The following is a 25,529-nucleotide window of genomic DNA, read 5'->3' on the forward strand; positions in this document are numbered from 1 at the left end:
CTACAGCTTATAAAATAAAGCTGGATAAACTCTTCACCACATCCTCCCACATTTTGTCTTTTTCATGCTACAAGGATTTACGTGAGGAAAAAACTCTTCATCAATATGGGAAAGAGCAATAGCATGGAAAGCTCTTCAGAGCAGCAGGGAAATCTAAAAAGCTGTCCTTGTGGTCTCAACTCTTTGTTTCCCTTCCCCATGCTTTAACATGGCAGCGTCTTGCTACCCAACATCCACTACTGGTATCACTTACCTGTTTGTGATGGTAGAGTTCTGCTCTTTCAGCATGAGCTCCCTTTGCTGCAGGGCCACAATTTGCCTTGAGAGATCTTCAGGTGTCCTACAAAACAAAACAGACGCTTTTAACAGACCACTGATTGAAAGACTTCATCCCATTTATGATTATTAGAAGGGTCTCACAGAAAACAGATACAGAAATTCCATCAGCAAAGGCTATCCAGTCCCTTAGGATGACAGGGTTGCATCCTGCCCAACACACATCACAGCTGGTTTAATTAAAGCCATTAGTTTATGCTGTAATTACCATTTAACTCAAAGCATCTCAGTGCGCACTTGAACCCAATAAACCAACTCTAAAACTGTAGAATCAGAAAAAACAAATTACCCAAAGGAGGTGCTGAATGTAAATATTGATACCTGACAAGGAAAGTCTATACAGCAACAATCTGATTTCAGACTGGGTTCATCACCTTCTATCTGCAAGAAGCAGATCTGACTCATTTTTCTTTATTGACAGGAAGTAGATGTTCTCTTCCCACCATAACTTCTAACAAGAGAATATAGAGATGTGGTAAGGATAAACGTGTGTTGGTGTTGAGGAGAAAAAGATTTATATAAATTATGCTGCCCCTTCCACAGGATCCTCTTTCACCTGTTAAAGTCAACAGACACTTCAAAACATTGCACAAATGTCAACCAGAAAGAAATCAACTGGGCACACTTAGTCTGCCATGAAGCTGTAGACACACAGATTTCAACGTGGACAATCTTTGCAGAGTTTAATGCCAAGTCAACAAGGTTCTGAAAAGCCTCATTCTAAGCCTCTCGAACTTCACCCAAATACAGCAGATTCATCTGGCAGATAACATCAGGCATCTCTTCTGCCATGTGTTGAGAGCCTCCTCCCAGCACAAGTGTTGGGTCTCCGCATCAATGAAATAATTGGACAGATTTTTAAATGGTCAGATAAGTATATTTGCCTCGGTTCTGTTCTCACGTACTCAGAATCTCATACCATCATGTAGCAGGACTCAGAACTGAAATTAATCCAATGGTAAAATGAGATGCTATTCTAAAAGCCACAGATTTCTAGTAATGATAGCTACTGACAGACCTCCTATTAAAAAAAATCACCCTCAGCTGTTGGGCAATTCAAATCAACCATCAGCTTTCAATCCGAGTTTCAGCAATTGGCAGCTTTAGGCTCATACTTATTTCAGGAGGATGTTTTCCTGGCATTGCAGGCTTCAAAAAAAATGGACTGGTATGGATGTAATAGAGAATGGAGCAGTGGGCATTAATCACCTCTAAAGAGTTAACTTTCCACAAAGCTAATTCTTGTTGCGTGATCAACACAGACATCCCTTGTGCACACTGATACCAAACACCTTCACCGGGAGGTTTCAAACCCATTTCTAAGGTCTACCGCCCATTCTGATCAAACAACTCAGCAAAACTCAAATTTACTCCATTCCAAGTAGAGGAATGGCACAACTACATTAAATCAGATGGGCTTCCAACTTGAAGAGAACTGGTCAGCCTTCCAGAGCAGCACACGTACCATCCAGCCCTGGGAACAGCTCTTAACTCATGAGTTCCTAAAAATAATGCTGCATCCAGATACAGCTTTACCCCTGCACACAACACATTCTGGCCTTGAGGCACCTGCCTGACAGGCTAGCAGTGAATAACTTTTGTTTTTCCCTTCCCCGTGAAACAACAAATATCTTAATTTGGATTAAAAAGCTGAAGTCTGCTGTAAGAGAACCTGACAGCAGTGCTTACCAACACTACTTGCATCACTATACTGCTACTCAAGGGAAGACTAAAATGCAGCCTTCAATTAAATGCATCCAGACCCCCTGTGAGAAATCTGCTTCTTCATGCACTGCCCTGTGCTGCCCCTGCAAGCAGCTTCCCCCAGTGCAATGGTGAAGCTCATGCAACCCCCAAAACATGCCTGGCTGGCATCAGCCATGCAAAATCCTGGATGAAACCACACACACAGAACAGGATGATTCGGGAGCAGCATGTTATTAGAACTGAACATCGTGCTAGGTAATTATAAAGATGACACAGAGAACAAATGACAATAAGTGGTTTTCAAATGAGTGTAGATTGCCCACTGGCTCTGGTTCCATTCTCCTGGGAAGCCAGAACTCTCCTCTGTCCCACCGCCCCAGCCTGGCACTATGTTTCCTTTGACAATAACATTTAAGCAACAATTAAAAGAATCAAAACCCAAACAACTGTGAACATTTGGGACTAATTTGGAAACAAGCCTTTTTTTTGCTCTAAATTTCAAGTCCCCACTGCTGTACTTTCTAACTTCCAACACGGCAAATGGCTTCTACAATATATTTAGTACTGCACACCATCAGCATTTTACAGACACTTGCTAGAAAGCTCTGCTGAGCTGTCTTAGTTAAGGACCTATTACCATTTCATGATGAACTGACAGTTATGCACTCAGAATCAGCTGCTGAAGTAACATTAAACCACGACTCAGTAAGCAGATGAAAATGTTCTAAAGAGTAAAAAACTGATTATATTTTAATTTATAATTTATTAGAACGTCAACCTCTCATTGCTTCTATAAAGTGTTTCAAAATGCACAGCAAATGAATGGATTTGATTGCAGCTGGATACCTGGCATTAAAATTCAACTATGGAAGTACAAGACAGAAATAAAACTAAATGGAAAAATTAGCACTTGGGCAATTCCTTTTGGGGGATTAAGATCTTCTCTGGTTTTTAACTTGAGTCTGTTTGGAATTAAAGTAGTACTAACACACAATATTAGTCCTTCACCTACTTTTGGAAGTCTCTTGAAACACTTGTCTAGTTCCAATTCAACACAGACACAGGACACACAGATTTGTGTCTCAATTAAATTGCATTGAACTGAAATGGAACATCCCCAGATTTCTGGCACAGTGTTGTAGATGGATCCATAAACTGCTTTACACTCAAGCACAATTAACTGATAAAGACCAGAGACAAAAGTCTTCAATAAAGGGACCAGAGAGAATCAGGCACAGAAGGTGAGAGCGTAACTGCTCCATCTTCAGTTCAAACCAATTCCTTATTTACTTTTTTATACAACCTCCTTCGAAGTATAAAGCCACATATGCTTTTCTATGATGCACAAAAAGCACAATAAGATTTTGAATGCCTCCTTCTCCCCACGAAAGGCAGCAGCATCTGAAGAACAAACAGCACAATAACATGACAACAGCAGAATTCTGAAGAGGCATTTTAGTTACTTTAAATATTTCCGTGTGATTAGAAAAGCTGTGAGATGTCTGTAACAGCCTGATCCTGTGTGTTTGAAGCCAGTCCCCCTAACAACCCTCTCATATACCTGAGCTCTGCAGCTGCCTTATCTCCAGCATCTCATGCTCACAGAACCACTGCCCATTTTTCTCAAGCTTCACCATCAAGTCCAGCAGCAGCACAGATCCTGTGATGATTCATCTTTTAAAAGGTACAGCAAGGAACAATAACTAGTACATACAGACTTCTCAGAATACAGCTACACAGAATCCCTCATTTGATCAAACTAACCCTAAGTATATGAAAAAACTTGCTCACAGCATCCGTCTCTCCCCATTGCATCTATCAGCGCCATCCTGGTAGCAGACCTGGGCTTCTCTTCATTACACCGAAAGAAAACAATGCCACTCAAATCTGGTGTTCACACCTGGAAGTTCAGAGTTGCTTCATAACAATCATTCTTCAGCCCAACAGCCCCCTCCAGCTCCAAGCCAGACAGCTGCATCCATCCCTTACCGATATCATGCCTATACCCTCCTGCTGCTGCTAACTATATTACACTAAAACATAAGGCCAGGAATCCACTATACACAACATTCATAAAGTAGCTGAATTCTCAAATTAACTGGGTAAATCGGATACATTTAATGCAGTAACACTTGGACTAAGAGCTGTCAAAAAGAACAAGAGCAAAGTACGCTGTATATTGTCCCCCCCAAGAAATGCATGCTTAGTACTTTTATGTCAAAAGCAAAGCAAATGGAGAAAAACCTGGAAAGTAAATGGAAAGCAAGTTCCCTTCACTTAGAAGAGAAGCATCATATTTGTGTGCAGAAGAATCAACAAATTCAACTGCTTCTTACAGAAGCAAATGTACCCATTAGCCACTTGAAGCAGAACGTCTTTCTAAAGCAGCATTTTAAGTGTTTAAGTGTCTTGATGATGCCAAAGACAATTAATTGATGTTTCTTTTGAAACAACTGAAAAATTAGTAATTAATCTAATCAAGCCATAGCTTGAAGAAGGAAAAAATGAGAGAAAACTGTCTTGGATTCCAGTTAATACACTTAGATAAAACATCACAACTACTGAGCTTTCAAGTTTCATTCCTACTTTAGAAATACTTATGGTAAATACCTTATCATGTGGCTGTCATTAACATCTCAGGCTCTGCTCATCCTTACCTATAGCTCTAATAGGGAGCACAGAGCATAACACTGTAATCTGGTTAGCACATACACTGCATAACTGGAAGTAGCCATGTGAAGGGCTGTAAGAGACCTCAAGGAGAGGGGAATTTCACACACAGTTTCAAACCCATAGATTTGGAAATCAAGATAGAAATTATTACTTTTGTCTTTGTCTAAATGTTGACCCAGAAGTCAGGCCACTGCAGGCTGCATCACACAACAGGCAGCTGAAGGGTTTAAGAGAAGCCACGATGAAGCAAAAGCAAATTGGTCAAGTTTTATTAATATGCTAACGTTATGGGAAGCCATCTTTCCAAATGGGATCCAGCTCACTCAAATCATCACTGTCATCTTCCAGGCTTCTCTTTTTTCCTCTGGGTGAAACTGGGGAAGCTCAGCAGGATAAATCTCATCACCTGCCACCACTGCAGCAGGAGTCACTGGTTTTGCTCAGTCCATTTTCTGCCACTAAAGTTCTGAATCAGCTTGTTGAAATTACACCTTTCAACACAGAGCTGTTAACCAGCTCAGCTCTCTTCTCATCAAAACACACCCTCAAGCTGTCACTGAGCTTACGGTGATACAGCCATATGGGCAGAACACTTGGTGGGGGGCTCGTGTGAGATGTAATTGTAACCCTGGCCCCAAACACTGGTGGGAAGCCCAGGCTGCCTCTGCCACAGGAGATCAGCACCACAGCATTGCTTTGGTTACTTTGGGGGGTGGATGAATAATTTTATGCTCTCTTCTAAAGAATTCTATTAACATCAGCCTCCATTAGGATCCAAAACTGTGCTTTAAATAGGAAAGATTAACAAGGGATGCAGTGCTAACTAGATAAACAGAACAAATGACACCAAGCTCTTACTAACCACAAGCAGATCCCCACCCAAGCTCAATTTGCAGTGGTGTTAACCCATAGGGATGTCCTATAATTGCTCTGCTGTTTCACCTTATGGCACGAAGCTGACCACTTGCTATGACTGGAATAAAACACGTTTTGTTCTCCACTCGATTCAGCTGTCACTCCTGAGGGTTTTGCACAGAAGCTAATGATTTGTAGAATAAGTAATGAATAAAAACCATATAGGTTCTAAAGCTCTTACTTACGCTTGACATTTACAAACCAATCAAAGCCTACTTTGTCATGGCCTGGGCTCGACTCTCCTGAGTCAAAACAGAAAAAAGAGGATCAAAACAATCTCTCTGGTATTATGACGGAGATGAAATCAATTCCTCCTTGCAGCATGCACTGCTGTGTCTTATCCCAGAGGGAGAAAAAGGGACAATAGTCCACATTTCAATCATGCCACAACACAAAAGAATTTTAATTAGTCCTTAACACAGTTGCATAAAATGAAACTGTTAATAAAGTCAAGAATAAGGCATCTAACATATAACTCAAGAAACACGGAGTGTATCTGTAAAGCTATTAAATATTCTGTATCCTGTGTTTCTCTAGTATAAGAAAATAAACAGTTCTTAAGGTCTTCCCTTCTTCCTTTTGGTTATCGAGGAACCATAACAGGCCTATTGTACTTACTAATCCACACCAGCCACTGCCTTTGAAGTTCTTTCAAACTATGGTTGGGTAAGATGAGAGAACAATCCCACTGTCAACAGTGAGTTCCCAAACAGCAGCATTGCCCTCCCCTAAGTCAGCACTGCCCAGTACTGTACGTCCCACCTCACTCCTATCCACATTTGATCACATCTCACCACTACAGCATCTCCTATAAACCATTGAGGAGGGCGATCCTTAAGTTTGCATGGACTCATTCACAGCTTTGTACTATCCACAACTAAGCTGACTTCTATGGATAACAGTTTTTTTGCTCCATTCCAATATAAGTTAGAAATCAAAGAGTAAAAACAAAATGTTAAACTCCCAAAGCACATTTTAGGTACATACAAGCAATAGTACATGGAAGCAGTCAAGTTGAAAATCCTCCATAATCACTTTGAAAGTGGCTCTGCTGCTCACGTCCCAGGGCAGCCATCAGCACCATCTTTACAATCAAGTAAATTTTTTTTCCCCTCAATTTGCAATTTAAACTTATTGAATATAATTACATATTAATGGTGCTGCCCAAAGGTAATTCTTGCTGTGTGTAGTTTTGTTTTACCTGTTGCCCTGAGATTGCAAACCCAATTTGTAAACGTATTTAATAATGGAACATTTTCCTTTGCTGCTGCAACAAAAGCCACAATTAATCTTTTATCTTTCACAAACTCAATTTGAGGGGAATAAAAAAACAGCTGAAAAGAAAAACAATGTGAGGAAATACACAAAGCAGGTTGTTTCATGGAGCCATATCCAAGGCAGTTTTTCCTATAGCTTCCATTCATCAGCAGAGTTGGAGCAACAGGGGACAGCCAGACCCAGTTACTAGGGGGTGAAAAAAATACAGCTTCAAAAGGGAGGGGATAATGTCAAGCTAATCCAAAGAACTGGAACAGAATATCTTATTCTTATCATGAGGGTATCCGAGGATTTGTAAGATATTTGAATAACTGTAAATAGCCATAAGAAATAAGCATCTGAAACTGGAGGCTGAAACACGATGATGGGCTCAGTGGAAATGAGCTCTGAATAGAAAGATGTGGCATATTTCAGAGAGAACATTCAAATGAGGCCCATCAGAAACCCTCAAGAAGATTCCAGGCCAACCACTGGCATTACATGAGACCAAGGAGTAGGAATGGAAATAAACCGACTGCATTAGAAACGATGATTTTACCAAACCTCTGCTACTTCTAATATGCCATGTCATTTCAAAGACATTCGCAGATCCTTGGAGTACCAAGAAATCAATGAACGTTGGCTTCCTTTCAAGGAGGAAAGAAAACAACATGCATCAAACACACCCTTCTGGCTTTACTTCCACGCATACGGAAATTACAAACAAAGACATCATTTTTAAAGATAACCAGGGCTGCTCTCTGATAGCGAAAGAAGTTAAACACTGCCACTAGGAGGACCGGGGACTGACAATGGGCATTTATTTAAGTATTGTAACAGAGTTCACTGAATTGATGGCCATGTTCTTCTGACAGTTCTGAGATAACTCTGGCAGGATACTGATTTATCCAAGTTCCTGTATTGTTTTCAGCATCTTCACTAATCATAATACCTTCCCAGACTCTTATCACGGCAAATATTCGCCAGCAGTAACACAAAATCCTTCACATGGAGCAAGAGGAAATACTATTATTGCCTACCTTCAAGTCCTTACGGGAATCCAGGCCGTGATTTCAGCTACATTTAAGATAAAGTGGGATTTGACATCTCATGTTTTACTTTCACTTATAACCACCCACAGTTGCATACCACTTCCATATCACACAGAATGAGCACTTTAAATTGCAACTTTAAGCTACAACAAAAGTTACTTTAACTACTTTCTTAACGTATAATCTCATAACATTAATCACAGGTGAAGTTATGGTTAACAGTCTTAGAAAGACCTAAGAGTGCTGATAGGATGTTCAGCTGGAGCATTATTCTTTTAAACAGAAAGCTGAGGTTAAGTCTGTTGCCTTGATTAATTAAAAACAACCCAAACCTCAATCAAGGATTATTTCAAAGCTTTTCACAGCAGGAATCTCACCGCTAGCGAGAGCAGAAAGTGAAACAGCCTTGTTTCTGCAAGCACGGGATGCTAGAAAACATTACCAACAAACAGAAAATGCAAAGATGAGAAATTATTATATTTATCATGGAAAAAAGAAAACAATACTGGAACAAACGAAGGAGAAAGTGCCTAAGGAAGGTGCTCACATTGTCAGCAGCAGCGAGTAATTTGTATTAAGACGGCCCAAAGGGCATCAGCTACCACTGAGGCTCCACTCAGGGTAGATATGTCATGTGCATAATTTACTTAGGGATAAGAGTAGATTTCTGCTCTCTAAACCAGACCAAAGAAAAACCTAAACTTTGGAGCTTGAGATACAAAGTTTAAGCGATCTGACTCAGGACACTGAAAAAGAAAGCTCCAACTCCAATATAGGAATTTTTAATCCCACATTCATTTAAAGGACACACAAAGTTATCAGCTACAAGAGTTGTATCCTAAAGCTTCAGTTTCTTAAATTACTTAAAGTGGTTCAGTATCAGTATGCAATGCTACTTGGATAAGTGCAATACTAATAAATTAATCCGGAGACATAAGCTTAAATCCAAGCTTTTTGCTGAGTCTAGCCCTACGTTCAACTACTGCATCACTTCCCAATAGTTCCCTCCAAGCTTTGACCCTCCAGAGCCCATTGCTCATGCACAAGTGTCAGCAACCCCACAAAGTAGGTGGATGCAACCCCTACCACCCACCTCTGATCTCCTCCCTTAACGAAGCACAGTCCTCACCCAGCTGTCTATGAGAACTGGCAAGCAAGCTTTAGCTCAGGAAAATGAATTGCACAGGTCCCCAGACAAATGTAAATAAAAATGAAGAAATTTCAGATTAACAGTGCTGCCTTCAAACCCTTCCCCCAGCTCTGGGAGGATTAAAGAGGACTTCAAAGAAGCTCAAGTTCCAATTAGAACTGTGTGACCACCCCAGGGACACAAATATTCCTCTGATTAGCGAGATGCACTCTTTGAACTGCTTTGCTAAAAAAAGCTTTCCCAACTTTAAACAAATACAGAATTTCCCTTCTTTCTCCCTCCCCCCCCCCCCCCCCCCTGTAAAATTTAACATTCAAAGTGAAGGACAAACACCATTTTGGACCAAAAGTTTTATGGAAGCCCATCAACACATCAGCTCTATGCAAGCACTAACAGACATGAGATACCAGGATTGAAATATGGTGTCAGCACAACCAGATTCCACAAGTCACTGAAGCAAAAGAACAACTCAGAGCGACATTGTTGTAACAGTGTTAGAGCCAGAGAAAGATGGCAAAAAGAATCCCACTGCAGTTTACAAACCAGTCTTTACAAACCAGTCTCATCAGCCCTACTCTCCCTACAGGGCAGGGCACATCAACGTGCACATCAGCCTTCTCAAACTTTGCTTTCCTTCTTCAACATCCAACTCTCCCAAGCTGGGCATATAAAGCACTTCACATCCAAGTCATGTCAGAAGGAAATAGAAGCAGACTTAAAGACACGTTCACAGTAGTGTAATCAAGTTAAAGATGTAAACAAAGGCATTTCAGCAATTACTGTTCTCTCTTTGTCAGCTCACTCTCACAACAAACCAGTCCCTCAGCTCAGCTGCCTGCACCAGGCACAGGGCTCAGGGCAGCCAAAAGCTATTACAGTCTCCCTGTGCCCTTGCCACAGGCTCCCATGACTGGGACTAAGATAAGAGCTGGGCCGGTATCACAGGCAGCTTGACATCATCTTGGTTTATGACAGCAGTAAAGTTTTAATCACTTGTAATGCCTGCAGCTACTCGGGGAGACACTAATGAAATTAAACAACAGTTACTAAAATATGAAACACGCTTACAGAAGAGAGCTACCTGCTCACTCCATAAAGCGAAACAACCTCACATTCCTGCTTCCTACCACTTCTACATCCTCTCTTGCATTTACGCTCATCTTCAAGATCTCATTCCATCACACAGTGCAGTAGAACACATGAGACAACCACAGCCAGTTACTTTTTCTTCGGTAACTTGGCTTTGTGGAACCAACCAGATAGCAATGAAGAATTCAAAACCACTGGTCTGGAAGTCTTCTTCAGTGGTGTAGACACTGAGATCTCCCTCCTCCAGGATCTGCAGCTCCCAGCATTCTCCATCCACAGCTCAATCCTCCTTCCTCTGGTGAGCCACAGCTGCCTGCACGGATCTCCCCTCTTCAGAAGCATCTCAAAGCAGCAGTGCCAGAATCAGGCTTTTCTTACAGAACTGAAATCCTTCACTATGTTTCATACACAACCTCTGCAAAAACTGGATTAAAATGAAAACAAACACATATGGAAATAAAGTCCCTCTGCTCAAAAGTAACTTTGCAAATGCTTACAGAACAGTCAGCCACCATGGTAAAGCATTTCACAGTTACACAAGGAGTCCAGGGTTTCCAGAGTTAACGCCACCATTTTACCATTATTTTTGCCAGGAAAAAAGCCTGCAGACAGCACATGACAAAAGGACACAAAGAAGATATTAACATTTTGTAACTGATGCAGTGCATGGGCATTTTGCTTCTCGTTACACCTCCTTCCAAAAGCTGAGCTCTGACAGGCCCATACATTCTCTGCTGACATTCCTTCTCCCATCCGGAACCACACACAATCCTGAGGGAACAGGCACAATTACTGCAGTGAGAGATGCACGTATCCTACAAAGAAACCTTTGCTTCAAACCCAGAGAAGAACACCAACAATCCCAAACCCTGCACACACACATACAGAGCCTGACAATTCTTTGAAATCAGGCTTAAAATGTTCAAACAGTTTCTCAGAGAGAAGAGAGCTGCCTATTGATTTTGTATCAGGTACTGCAGAAAAGAAGGGAAGAGCATTAACAGTTGAAACATATGGTGCTGTCCCAACCCATACTCCTCTCAGAAAGCACAAGGGCTTTAAATACGTGAAACGAGCTCAACTGTGTAGTTACCTCTGAAAGGCCAGTTACCTAAACTGGACTGCATAGCAGAGAGGAATAGAAATGAGAGTCAAACCACCTCCAGAATGAATCTGAGGGGGAGAGGGTATGTTTCACAAGAGGAAGGGGCTTTGCTCCCACCTTCCCTCCTCCTCTCTCACCCTCCTGCAGCCGTCACAGCCCAAAGAGACAGGAGAAGAGGATTCCATTAATAAATATATTTCAACTTTCTTTTCAATGGTGCTAAAAATGTATGCAAATCCATTCATAATTAGGTTTAAAAATTCCATTTCATGGGCTAATCAGACTTCAAAAAACTCAATTTTAGTTTTAATCAGATTTTAACAAGGATATTAAGTCCATTCCGTTCAGAAGAGGGAGAAACGGTGAATTTAACACAAAATGTATTCAAGCTTAGCTCTGGGAGATAATTAAATAAAATTAATTTGGCAAGGGTTGTCTGTAAATGGAAACGCTCCAGACAGCAGAGCACATTCCTGAAGGAAACAAAAGCGGTTCATTACTGTACAAATAGATACAATGCTCACTGCTCAGGCAGAAGGGAACTGCAGCTCCTCCACAGCAGCAGGACAAGCTGGGCCCTCCAGCTGCCTCCAACAACACAGCAGGTTGTGGAGAAGATGGTAGTTATTCCCTTCTCATTTCAGCTACAATCTCTTAAGCCTCTCCCCCAGCACAGCAAGGATGGAAAAGGCAGGAGACCACATATACACACCTAGTGACTTCCAGGCATCAAGAAAGAAAAGCAAGAGACAGTTTCCTGAACTACGAAATCCCTCAGTCAAGGTGGTCAGCAAAGACCCTGTCACATGTAATTCCACATCCCATGGAGTGGTTTAGATCTGATTTCCAGCTTCACACTAGAAGCATCTTACCCTCCCCATCAACACTCGCAGATAGATAAGGGTTTTAAAACCTCAGTAACTGCCCCTCTCATGTATCAGCTCCCAAGGACCAAATAAACACTTTACAGCCCCTGCACATCTTCATGCTGTTTCTTCCCCAGCTACAATGCCAACTTTTAAAGCACTTCCATGACCTCAGCACTCACAGCTATTCATCTTCACCTTGCTCTTGGCACTGATGATCACTTCCTAGCTCCCTCCCCTTGCCCTTTCTTTCCCCCTCTCATAATCTTTTTTGGAATAGCACTTTAGCACAGGGAATTTGTCTTGCTCTTCCTTGCGAAGCAGCACAAATGCACAGGGTTATGCAAATACAGACAAAATAACTTGAGAGAAATATTACCTATGTGTAGGTAAATGCCCCAAAGTCGGGCTGATGAAGATTAAGCCCACAAGCGGCCTCAGCTCTGCCTCCCTTCAACTCCACACAGGATTTCTATATACTGTTAAACATCAGCTTAACCAGCTCCTCGGAAAACATGTGGATGATTATGTCAAAGACATCACCAATCTCAGGCACAATTTGAATGCTGATACTATCAGATTTGTCTGACATTTACTAACATCACACAGCACAGACTGTCCAGGAAAGTCACTTCTGCCAGATGCCTAACCAACATGTATCATGAAAACAAACCAGAAACAGCTGACTCCAGGCTGCATCAGAAGAGCAGTGGGCAGCAGTTGGAGGGAGGTGATAGCCTCCCCCTATTATGCCCTTGTGCAGCCCCATCTGGACTACTACATCCTGGCCTCCTCAGTGCAGGAGATGCAGAGCTCTGCAGAGACCTCACTGCAGCCACCCAGTACTTGAAAGGAGCTTCCAAACAGCAGGGGGAGCAACTTTTCACACTGCTGGATTGCAAAAGGACAAGTGGGAGTGGCTTTAAAATGAAAGAATGTAGATTTAGGTTAGATATTAAGACTTACTGAGAGGGTGGTGATGTGCTGGAATAGACTGTCCAGAGAGGCTATGGGTGCCCCATCTATGGAGAGGCAAAAAGTCAGGTTGGATAGGAAACTGGGCAGCTTGATCTAGAGCAGTTGGCAACACAGCAGGGGATTGGGACAAGATGATCTTCAAGGTCCCTTCCAACCTAAGCCACCATGAGATTCTATGGAAGTTACAGGTTTAATCAGTAGCCTACAAATTATACTCACATAGCCATCCTGTGGTTAAACAGAATAGTACAGGATACAGGAAACAGATATTTCACAAGGATAAAAAGAAACTATTTGAAGCACCTAACTACAGTCAAAAGAGTGAATATGAGAAACAGCATGTTTATTTTCAGCAGCTATGAAAAGCCTTACAGACAGGAGCACATACATTTCCAGAGACCTATGCCTACCCAACTGGAAATATATATATTTCAGAGTACTCCTCCACTCTTCCTCTCCACCAGCCTTCCAAATATATCAGTTATTATGAAGCACCCACTGCATCTCTCCTTGCCAGCTCCTGGCAGGCAGGCAAGCTGATAGGTGCTCCGTCACCTTGACAAGTGGGCCAGCTCTCCAGAAGGCAGATGATGTCTTTGGCAAAGTTGCACTGGAAGCCATCAGACCTAAATGAAAGGCTTGTCACAAAGCAGGCGTGATGCCATCATCCTTGGCTGATGAATTTGCAGAAAACCACCTGAAGCCACAGAGCTTTTAACTCTGGGAATACCAAAAGCATACAGACAAATGTTATTTGCAAACATAATGGTAAAGCCAAGTTTAAAGAAATCATAACTAGGTTAAAGCATCATCTTCTGAACTAAGCTAGTAACAGCTGCAAAGTACCACCAACACCTGCCCAAGGTAACCAAAGAACAGCTGATTTCTTGAGTTATACTGAACATGTTCACAAAGGCAGATAACAGTTCCTGACATTCTTAGAAAAGCGAGGAGGGTGTTCAGTGAGGGCTTGAAATCTTGGGCTTCACAAAACAAGAAGGATTGTTTTCACTGAAGCAGAAAAAAAGTGAACTTGGTCAGCAGGGCATAACTTAGATTTTGGATTTACCCGTGTCCTCCTACCCAATAAATACATCTTCCTTTCACAGAAACCAATACGCTACTCCTACCAGAACACCCCTGGAAGACAGCTGAAGCAAGTAACAAGAAATCAACAGCAATTCCAGCAGGAACATGCTAGGAAATGGTTCTCGCAGTAGTTGCACGTTGCTCCCCAAAGAAGCACAGCAATTGTTTATTTTACTGACAAGTTTGTTGAGAAAAACATATGGAAAGGGAGCACATAAGGATGGTCAAAGTGGTGCTAGAAAAGCAGAGAAGAGATGCTCAGGATCTCAAATAAATGCATTCCTAGAAAAGCTGAAACTGTGCCTACTTGGAAAGGTCAGAGCGACAGATCTTAACTCCATCGATAGCAAAAGGCAGCAAAAGTCAAACGCTGCTTCACTGCGCAGAGAGTTCTAACACCACTCCAAACCATATTGTTCTCTCCTACAAATGCCACACTATAGCAGACATGACTTCAACAGAAGAAACGTTTCTCTGCTTGGTGAAGAGCAAAACACGTGCAGGGTACATTTCAGAGCACCAGCAGCACTGAGGCAATAAAGAAGATATAAAAGCTTGCAAAAATAAGCCTCATCAATGCACTGCCTGTGTTGCACATCAGCAGCAGGAAGCAAACTAAGATTCCATGCACTTACACCTCTATAGCCTTACTTTTGTGATACTTCACTACTTTGTTGCATATCGATTCAAGTTTTAAGGAAAAAGGAACTGAAACAGTGTCAGAGCAAAACATTTCTCTGTTCATTCTGTGCACATCATACATAGCATCTCCCAACCTGCAAGTTTTCACTTTTAAAACAAGCAACAGGTGAGGACACCAAGGAAAATCCCTCCTACTGAAGCATAACCCACACTGACGGCAGACAGCTTACCTCACCTGCTTCATGCCTCATTCATCAGCCTGAACCTTCCTATTTAGAACAGGATTCCATTGCCTCAAAGGACCAGACACGCATTAGGAAATAAACTGATCCAACGTGGCAATTCCTCTGCTGGAAGTTGTTTCAAAGTAACACACACCTATGGAACCACAGCCAGTATCAGAGACCCTGGAGGCACTTAACACATTAACCTTCTTACTCACAATGTTTCAAGTTACACCTTAAGAAGTGCTTCGAAACATGCAGTGTTTTTGCTACTAGAAGTCACACCAACTTCTCTCCCCCTCTCCCAACTCTGCAGCCACAAATGTATATTTACAAGCATGTTCTTTCTAATAGCATAGCTCGTGAGGAAAGAAAACACAGCCCAGGTAAAGGCTTACTTTGGTCACAAATAATCAGCAGCAAAAAGGTCCCAAGGGAGGAAAGACCGAAGCTTAAGGACATGGCTCACATGGAAACATTACAAGACATTTCAGCTGCCTTGTCAGAGCAGCAGCATTTCAGGGACACTGGAAAACTGAAAGAGTTTAATATTCATACACTTCTATTTTCCTCCCACCCCATCCTGATGCTGCTATGCCAGCTACCCTGCAAGTACATTAAAAAAGAAAATGAGAAATTACCAAGCTGATCCAGTACAGAACTCTGCTCTGATCTCAAACCAAAGACAAACAATTCAGGCCAGCAAAATCCCTGCTCCAAGCATTGGGGAGGGTAAGTTCTACCCAGAAGTGAAGCTTTTTCAAAACACTATCAAGATAATCTGCAACAAATAGGCTCAGAAAAGTGTCTGATGATGCAGATCATACCTTATCTACAGCAGTAGGTAAAGCCTTCTTAGTAGTTCAGCACATTCTTCCCAGCAAACTGTCTATCTCTCAGCAAGAACAAAGGTCAGCTGCCCTCACCACTCAGGCTCCTGCCCACATCTATGGGAGTTGTAATACATGGTGTGTGGGGGCACAAAGATCAACGTAGTCTATGCACGCTCACTACAAACCCCTTTTCTCCACTTCCAGTTCTCAGAACCTCCATATTAAACAATCCCAGCAGCTCCAAACAAAAAAAAAGATTTTCATTTATACTCTTAAGATCATTCCCTTGCCAACAGTCAGGAAAATACGCATCCACACAGAAATGGAATTAAGAACCTTCTAGATTAGGTTCTGTCCAATCCTTTGCTATTATCAAACCATCTTCCATAACCTTGTGGAGCTGCAGCTCAGCAGCTGTTTGTCTAATTCTGACCCCACCGGCAGCTGCCTTCCCACAGATTAGAACCTCCTTCCAGCTGTATTAATGGTGGGGCTACAGAGATTTGATTTAAATACCAGTATTAGCCTTTAGCACAGATGTTTTCAGTCTCCTCGTGGTACTGACTGCCCACCCGTCTTCTGCCTTACTTCCACTCCTGTCAGTCAGTTCTGCCTCCCCAGCTTTTGCATTTCTATGAATTCCCTGAATCTGGCATTTTAGCACTGTAACACATTGGAAAGCACAGCAGTGAGAGCACAGCATAAGGTCCCAGGCTGCAGCAAGTGAGGGTTTGCTCAAATGCAACAGCCATTGGCACAGAAATAAAGGGAAGAAGCTGTTTACCTTCAGAAGGCCTCACATACACAGGGATATCCAGAGAGATGCCCTCACCCCCACTGCCAGCCCTTACATGAGGTCTGGGAAGGGGTGAACCCTTATTCCTCCCTTCAGTCACTCAGTGTATTGCATTACATACACCTGAGCCCCCCTGGGCTGGCCCTCCCTTCCCACCAGGTGCCCAATCAGCGCTTCAGGCCATGATTCAGCATTTCCACTACAAGCTCACATCAATTTGACTGCAACAAAATGATAGGCAGAAATACAAAAGAGAATCCCAAGGCTAATCTTTAAGGAATTCCGCTCTACCATGTATTTTTCTTCCAACAATACTTCATCTACTATTGCTTAAATAATTCTTTACACATCCTATAGTTCTTCTAGCCATTTTCCACCTCTCCTGCTTGGTTTACACTTTCCCAAATGACTCTCTTGATCAAACGTTTCAGTGAAGTTCAATTATATAAGATCTACAGCACTTTGCTTGACAAGACAATCAATTTCCTAGACAAATAAAGCTGATATATTAGCCTGGAACAAAACATATTGTTACTCCTTGATCCAATCACAAAGGCACTGCCCTAATATTAAGGCTATGCAAGGGAGTAACACTACAATAATATGTATACTTACTGAAGCATTTTGCTTTTGGGTATTTTGAGGATGGTTTTAAAAAAGCATTTGCAATGGTAAAAGAAAACTCAGGAAGCATCTCAGTATCCATTTTTACGTGTCTGTTAGAAGTTTCCCTGCAAATACAAGCTTTGAAGATAAAGTGCAGGATATTGCACACCTACATTGGAGAGGAGGCACAGCACATCCACTGAGAACATTCTGAAGTACTGAAAGATGCTGGAACAGAATTGAAAAGGTAAAATTAAAAGGGAGCTAGAGATTATAATGGGGATTGGGTGTGTGGGAATGACAAAATGAGAGGCTGAATAAAAATCGAGCACAAACATCTGAGCCCTCAGACAGTGCAAACCATCCCCTTGCTGATTAGTCTCTGCTATTTAAATGATAATTTCACTTTTAAGGCAAACAGAACCGCTTAATGTAAGCAAAGTGACTCTATAAAAGTGCCCATGCTTTTGAAAGCTTCTCCTTCACAGCAGAGTGAGCACCTGAGCTCAGGCCCATTTACACATAACATGGGTCACTACACACTGGTAGAGCTACTCTTACCCAACTGTTTCCCAACAGCATCTCAAATACTACTTGCAGGAAATACATCAGCCACATGAATTGTTCAAGTTTGTCCAAGACTGGCAAGCCCCCAGTGGGGAACAACGCACTTGCTACACAGAAGATAACAGCAGCACACATTTCTCCCTATCACACACAAAAAGCATTTCCTTCTATCAAGGAAATCCAGAACATACGGCACTGCAGAAAGTTAAGCATAACACATGCATTCTAGCAGGACAGGATAACAACAGAAGAGCTTATAACAATACTCCAACATATGCTGCGTGTCACATTCAACAAATAACAGACTCCTCCACTATTGCCCTGTGTAAAGAATGGCGGCTTCAGTAAACACACCATTACTGAGACAGCCACAATTTGTTTTCTCTTGAGACTTCTACCTTGTTTGCCAGACACGAAGATCCCCATCAGAATTGCTCAAGCACTTCTCCCTCAACAAAATGAGGAGTGTTTGAAAGCAAAGCTTTCATCTTTACACATCTTAAGTCCTAAAAATACAAAGCGTGTGACACTCAGTTACAAATGAACACAATGATTATCCTCATCATCCCTTCCAAGGGTAACTGCTCATTGCCACTTCCTCTGCCCTGCACTGAAACTACACGAGTACTTACACAACCACACAGTGATGTGATCAGGTACCCAGTCTGGATGAAAGCTCAACTATATTTCCTTCTTGATTACCTTTTACTACACAGAACCACCTCTCCCAGTTGCAGTGCCCCAAGAATCAGAAAACACGAGGTGAACAGATCATTTTCACACAGATACTCACATCAGAATCCCCCCAAGACAGAAACAAGGAACTGCTGCAAGCTGAAACTAAGCTGTCCTGGCAGGACTGCATAAGAGAAATTCACACATTCAACCTCATGCAGAACCCTGCAGAAATCCTTCCTTCAAGGTGTTTCTTCCCAGAGTGAGTTCTCCATCTTCAGTAGAAGGCAGAAGACATCAAATTAAACTCCTGAAAGATAACTAGAATACAACAATTCTCTCCACAGAGAACAGTTGATACACCTTCCATGAGGTAACATAAGAACTTACAACCACATATTTTCTAAAGCAAGCATTTCTTGTTGTTTCTTTTTGCTTTTGTTTCCCTCTGTGCAGTGCTTATCTCCCTTTCTTGTGCCCAAGGGATTCCCACTGTGACAAAACAGCTTGTTTTACATTGGAAATCTTGTCAGCAGCAGTCACGCAACTTCCAGCATGTAACTTAAGATCTGTGAACAATTATTTAACTAAAGCTTACATGCACAAAATCTCAATTTCCTCATTGCACACTAATTCTCATTTTCAATTAGAGACATAACTCTGAAATACGGATCCACCACTACGCAACCTAAACCAAAACGCCAAGAAAACCTCAACCAGAAATCAGTGTTTTAAGTTCAGGGTCAGTGGTCCAATGACAGCCAACATCAGGCACTCACTCATCCCTGACTGGAGATGAAAGATCAGGCGGCAACAACAGGCTACTCCAATATAAGTATTTGCTTGACCATGGAATGATCGTGCCCCAATGATGACTCCATTGGAACCTGCAACAACAACCCCCCAGCACTGCCTTGACTGGTTGCAGTTAATTAGGTATCCAAAAATGCATATTCAAATTCAAAGCAATCCAAATTATTTCAGCATGCACTGCTTCGTATATCTGCCAACAGCTCGGTTGTGTGTTTCTTTTTTAAACCAGTAAATACGTATTCAGAATGGACATTCAGAAAAAGGTAAATTACTACCTTGTGAGAAAGGAGAAGATTATGAGCTTCATTCACTACTGCAAAGATATTCAATGCCTTGGATGGAAGAGAATACTAAGCATAGTTAATCACAAATCAAAAAGGAAACTAGAGAACTCCAATATTCTCCCTTCTCTCCTATTCACAGGAAAAAAAGCACTAATCCACCACTAATGCAGAATCAAGGAATTTGATTCCCTTTTCCCTCCTCCCCTCCCCCAACTCCAAAAGCAGAATGAGTACAGAAGGATTACCCACACTGAGTGTAGCACCTGTGTAATTACAAATTACTTGCCACTTAATTAGACCCTTTCTTAGAGAGGAAATGCATACACATTCACTACCTCCTCTTCCTAATTGGTCTCAGACACTGCAGGAAGCCAGTCCCCAGGATCTGTCAGCCAGCCAGCCCACAGATGTTTCAGAAAGAAAACCAGGTCAGCATTAACAGGTTCACTTCTTCGGCTCCAGGCGACAGGTCAGCAGATCAGTGCCTGCTGTCTGCAGCTGGCAGGTTCCACTGAGTGAAAACAGGCCTTAAACATTGGCCTGAATTGCTGTCAAATCCACACTTCCCTACAGGATCTTGACAGCAAGCACGCAGAACAGCCACACCAGCTCAGTGTGACGCCACTGAAGCTAACTAAACTCACCCTTGTAAACTGAAAGACAACTACAGAAGAACTTCTAATAAACAAAGCAAAAAATACGCTGTGTAGATATGAAGCTTACAGAGTTGGTTGAAAGAAAAGCTCTGCTCTGTACATCGTTAGAGAAACATGCTCAAATCTTCTCCATACTGTTGTATCTTACTACCATAAGCAGGAAAAGGAACTGGACATTGAGACAGTAACCATGTGAACATGGAGCTGAACAGTTTTCAGAAGACTTGATAACAGCAATGACAGATTTTCACTGAACCACCTGATGCATCTTCACACACCCAGATGATGGGTTTTTAGCACAGGCTGAGCCTGAAGCAGAAAGCAGTTTTCACAGCAGCAGGTGAAAGGATGCCACCTCGTGGGTGGTTGTGTACACTGTCATCAAAATAAACCACCTGCCTTTTCACATACTGACAGCGCTCAGCCTTCCAGTACTACTTTACTGTTAAAATACATATTGCAGACAGCAGATCACACGGAAAACATCCCTCAGCCAGCAGTGCGTCTCTAAGAAAATAATCGAGTCTGTCGAGATTTTGCTGATTCTAAACTGAAGATGGTCAATAAACACCATAGTTTGTAGAAATACAAACTGTGCCAGCACCGCCTGGAGAAAGAGAACATAAGAAAGATGCTTTCTCCACGTTAAGTCTCCCCTAACAGCAGACTCCTACAATAGACGTCCTCAAAGTCGAAGATCAAAAATAGCAATACTTTCTACTCACAAAGCAAGAATTTCAAAACACGTGTCTTCCTTTTACAAGTGATATCAAGCCAGAATGATACAAGGGACCTGGAAGAGTTCCTACAAAACAAAGGTACATCCAAGATAAACGATAGAACAGTGGAAAGCAGGCAGTAAAAAGATCAAGATATCAAGAGGACATAACTGAAAGCAGAAAAGATTACATGCATTCATTACGTGTAAACATGAACCACACGTAACTACAGCATGTATTACTTTCTTGTTAGGGTACAGGGCAGCTTTGCAGTTATGTCATGTTTGGGTAAGGCAGGTATAATTCAAAAGGGCTGAAAAACACCTCACCCAATAGCAGTGCAAACACACTCCTGCATTAAAGCTAAAATAGATAAACTGTCATGATTTCCACAGTTCATAAGAACAAGGGGAAAAGCCCAGGTGCTTTCCAGTACAAGCAACTGAGTAACTTCCCTCAGTGTAAGTATGGGAATCCAGAACTGGCAATCATAAAATCAAACCTGGAGAAAACTGCTAATGAATGTGATTTCAACTGAAGGTGAAGCCCTATAAAACACTCAGCACTCATCTCCTTCTGGCAACTTCGAAAGAGCTAAAGAAGCAGGATTACCATCCACTCCTAAAAGCTGCATCATTTTTCCAAGTGCTTTTCCATAAAATTAGGCTCTCAGATCTGATCATAAGGCAGTCTGACAAAAAGCCTGCTGGGATTAAGCAATCAGTGAACAGAACCACTGGGAGCAGACACAGAATAACCCTGTGGAAGTGCTGTAAGAAACAAAACACCACCACCCTCTCCTAAAATGCCACAGGCTTTATGCAGTTCCCTTACATTTGCTGTACCAAAGTGGTAAGAAGACATGAACACTCCTTCCCTCTGATTATCTAGTTACCAGCAAACACACCACACTGGCTCTTTTGGATGACCATCCAACTCGTTCCTGTTTTCTTCTTCTATGAGATGGTCAATTACCTTCTCCTCAAGCTCTTCCCAACAGCATCCTGGAGGAACCTGACTAGGACAACGATCTCATCATCATCACCATCACACTGCTGACTGAAAATGAACAGAATTCATGCTGAAACACATCTGAGCAACAGGAAGGAAAGAGGAAAAAACAGAGATGAGGAGGGAGGGGGTAATCACCCAGTTCTACTTGCTACAATTGCATGCAAAAGATGATTCTTAAGAGCAATTCCCATTTCTGTATGAGAAGATACCATTAATAGTGCTAAACAATATGGCCCAATCAAAAACCCTAACACTTTACAGCGAATATTCTGATTTTAAGTGAAGGAGTTATTAGACTTCAACAGGCAGAATCACTTGGTTCCATTTCTTTCCCACTGTGAAATTACCTCATTAAACCTTTAACAGCTTGAGTTAAGTAAAAAGCTTTTACTCTACTGTCTGATGGAACAAGTTCTTAGAAAAGGATTCATATTTGTTCTGTCCATTCTCTGCCATTGGAGATTTAGCCCAATTCTACTTTCACCTAAATGCACACATCTTCATGAGAAGCAGAAGAGAATCTTAAGCACGCTGACTACTCTCATACATCTAGAAAAGGGTTCATTATCCTCATTAAACAGAAAACATTGCGAGGGCTTTCCTCACTTGAACACAAGTGTCTTTCACACTAAGCAGTAACATGCCCAAACCATAGGTGCATATCCAAACACTCCTACTTCCAAATAATCCCTATTAGGCTGCAGGCATAATTCAGACTCGTAATGAATGCAGTAAAGAAACAGTTGGTATAATTAGGTTTTGCAGTTCATGTTGCAGCTCAAAGCTTGAACCGATATTAAATGGATCTGTGCAATAACTACATCAAAACAGCTCTTAAGCAAGAAGCATCACTACTTCTTGCCTAATAATACAAATATTCAGGGAAGGTAAAGCAATGCTGAACCATAACTCACACAAATACATCATACTTTATTCAGAGAACCTCCTGCAGTGGAAAATCCAAAGATTCACTACTTTCAGTCTTTCTTGATATTATGTTGTGTTGGCAGAAGGGCCAGTACAGTGAAAGGATGGTACAAAAGGAAGAATGCTCACCTGACTCCCAACACCCAGACTCACAAAGAGAAACCCACAGAGAAGGAAGGGATCTCCAACCACAGATCCTCCCCCAGAGGCAGTCGGCCATTAAATGAGGTCTAAGACAGGTGCAGCCAGGCTCCAGCCCTTCCAGTCACACAGCTGAATTGCCTTCACCTGCGCTCCCAGGGCTGACCAGGTCTTCTCTCCAGCTGCTCAATCAGTGGTTCAAGGCCATGATTCAGCAGCTCCCATACACATGTACATACTAAAGGCCTTAGAAAAAAAACAGGCTCAAGGCTCCAGACATCAGAAAGATAGAAGTACACATAGAGATTAGTTGTCTTACAAAGCACAAGTTAGCAGCTGTTTATTTGCTTTCCATTAAAAAAAAAAAAGACAAAAAACAAACACAGAGTTTACTCCATCTTTCCTATTAAGTTAAGAGAATCTCCACCTAAACACCAACAAAGCTATATGCAAGAAGTTCAAAAAACCCAATTAAACCCAAGCTGACTTAATGAAAAACACATTTGCTCCCAAAGATACTTTATAGCAACATGTATCTTACATCTCTTTTCATACATAACAGTAAGGACCGGAATAGCTTCTACATAAAGAGATATTAAAAAAGAGTAACACCACACTTGGGGTACCCAAATAACCAAGACAAAAGGAAAGTGTTTGAGAAGTGTTACCTCCAATGCTCTGAGCACGTACCTGATATTCAAGCCAGTGCTCTGGTCCAGTTTCTCCCAGCTTTTTAGTTTTCCCAGAAGTTTCTAAAGCATAAAGCAAAGGAATGTTACAGACAGCAGAAAGTTCCAACTGTTTGTTTCCCACATAGTTCTCTGTTAAGTCAAACTCAGCATAACTTCTTCTCTGTCTGTGGCTTTCAGTATCTTATTTAGCACTTTGGGGCTGTCATTCTGCAGCTTCCACAGATGTTTTCCCATACACCACAGCTCTGTTATACCTGAATGGAACCCATATCTTACTTCAGTGCTTTTTATTATCCAGCTGTAACACTATAATGTGATGGAAAGCACAGCAAAGAATGGCAGTGTCCCAGGATGCAGCAGGATTCACACAACCACAACAGCAGAGAGCACACAAAGAACACAGAGAAGGAAAAATAATAAAACTTTCTTACCTTCAAAAAGCCTCAAATAGGCAAAAACCTCCAAAGAGCCTCCAATGCCAACCCTTAAATGAGGACTGGGAAGGGGTGGATCCTGGCTCCACCTCTTCTGGTCACTCAGCTGCACTGCTTACACCTGAGCTCCCCTGGCTTGGCCCTGCCTTCTCACCAGGTGCTCAATCACTACTTCAAGCCATGACTTAGCATTTGTGCCACACCAGCCCTATGAGCTACTACCACTGTACAAGATCTTAATAGATTAGACTCTTTGTAGAGGAAGAAAACTATCTATATTCCCAACACTCACACTGCAGTAGCTGAAGCACCCAACTCTCTAACGATTTCTCCTTCTGCTTCTTTATTTTTAGTCAGTAACAGATCATATAATCCAAGTTTGACCAGATACTAATTTGCTGAACTATACTGGTAAGTCCATACATTTAGTCTGATCTCTTGGCTTGACAGAGGATGGGATGTAAACGAAACAACTCTACTCATCTGAAACCACATTCTGGCCTTGCTAGTGCATGGGAAGAAATCCAAGGGGGCACTGAGGTTCTTACCATACCCATGTCCAGTAACACCACAAGCTTAATGCCCTCCCACCCTCTCCAAGATACAGTAGCAAAGCCAATAAGAACACTGTAAGATTGTTACAGATTCAGTTGCTTTTTTATCTTTCACTCTTGCATTTTGACACTTAAGTTTGTGAAAGCCATGTTTGTATTCACTACTTCAAACAAGTCTCTCAATAAGACAATACAGGAAGAGCCAAGAACACAGACTGGGCAACAAAGGAAACCCCATTCTGCTCATCCAAATATTCTTAGCTCCTCACCTCATTTTCCAACTCAGCAGTCACTAACTGTGCTTGGACTTTCTCATAGCGTTCCAATTTTCTTTGGAGACCTTCTACTTCTTCTTTAAGCAATCCATTATTTTCTTTCATTTCCCTGTGGTGAGAAGACAGGCAGCAATTTAGAAGTCACACAACTCAATCTGTTCTCTCAAACTTCCACATAGACGTGCAATTACAAGGGAGCAGTATGACAACATACTGACATTATGACATTCAACTGACTCACTTCTATAATCTTCACTGCAAAGCTGCTGCTACCAATAATATAAAAAAAAGGAATTCTCCCCACTACAAACACCATCCTAATTATGTCCAAACAACCAGAAGTTCTGTATCAACTTTGCTGATCAGCAAAACAGCACGAAGGGCTGGCAAGGCTCCCAACTGTGATCTTCAGTCTGGCTGAGGTTGGAACACAGCAAGTGCAGCTTTTTTGTAATCTGTG

The 25,529-nt window shown here is 41.9% G+C and overlaps 1 protein-coding gene across 4 annotated transcripts in view; it reads right to left on the reverse strand.

Annotated features, from left to right (window-relative positions):
* Positions 1-25,529, reverse strand: part of MAD1L1 (mitotic arrest deficient 1 like 1) — a 307,536-nt gene that overhangs the window by 274,436 nt on the left and 7,571 nt on the right. For all 4 annotated transcript variants that reach the window (XM_015876929.3, XM_015876934.3, XM_085514631.1 and 1 more), the window contains exons 8-10: positions 25,064-25,178; positions 23,805-23,866; positions 254-340 (exon numbers count right to left, since the gene is read on the reverse strand). In XM_015876929.3, coding sequence (XP_015732415.2) covers positions 254-340; positions 23,805-23,866; positions 25,064-25,178 — 264 coding nt within the window. The remainder of the gene's footprint in view (positions 1-253; positions 341-23,804; positions 23,867-25,063; positions 25,179-25,529) is intronic.

Source organism: Coturnix japonica, chromosome 13, assembly GCF_054131305.1.
Source record: "Coturnix japonica strain WE chromosome 13, WE-NBRP24, whole genome shotgun sequence".
Classification (NCBI taxonomy): Eukaryota; Metazoa; Chordata; class Aves; order Galliformes; family Phasianidae; genus Coturnix; species Coturnix japonica.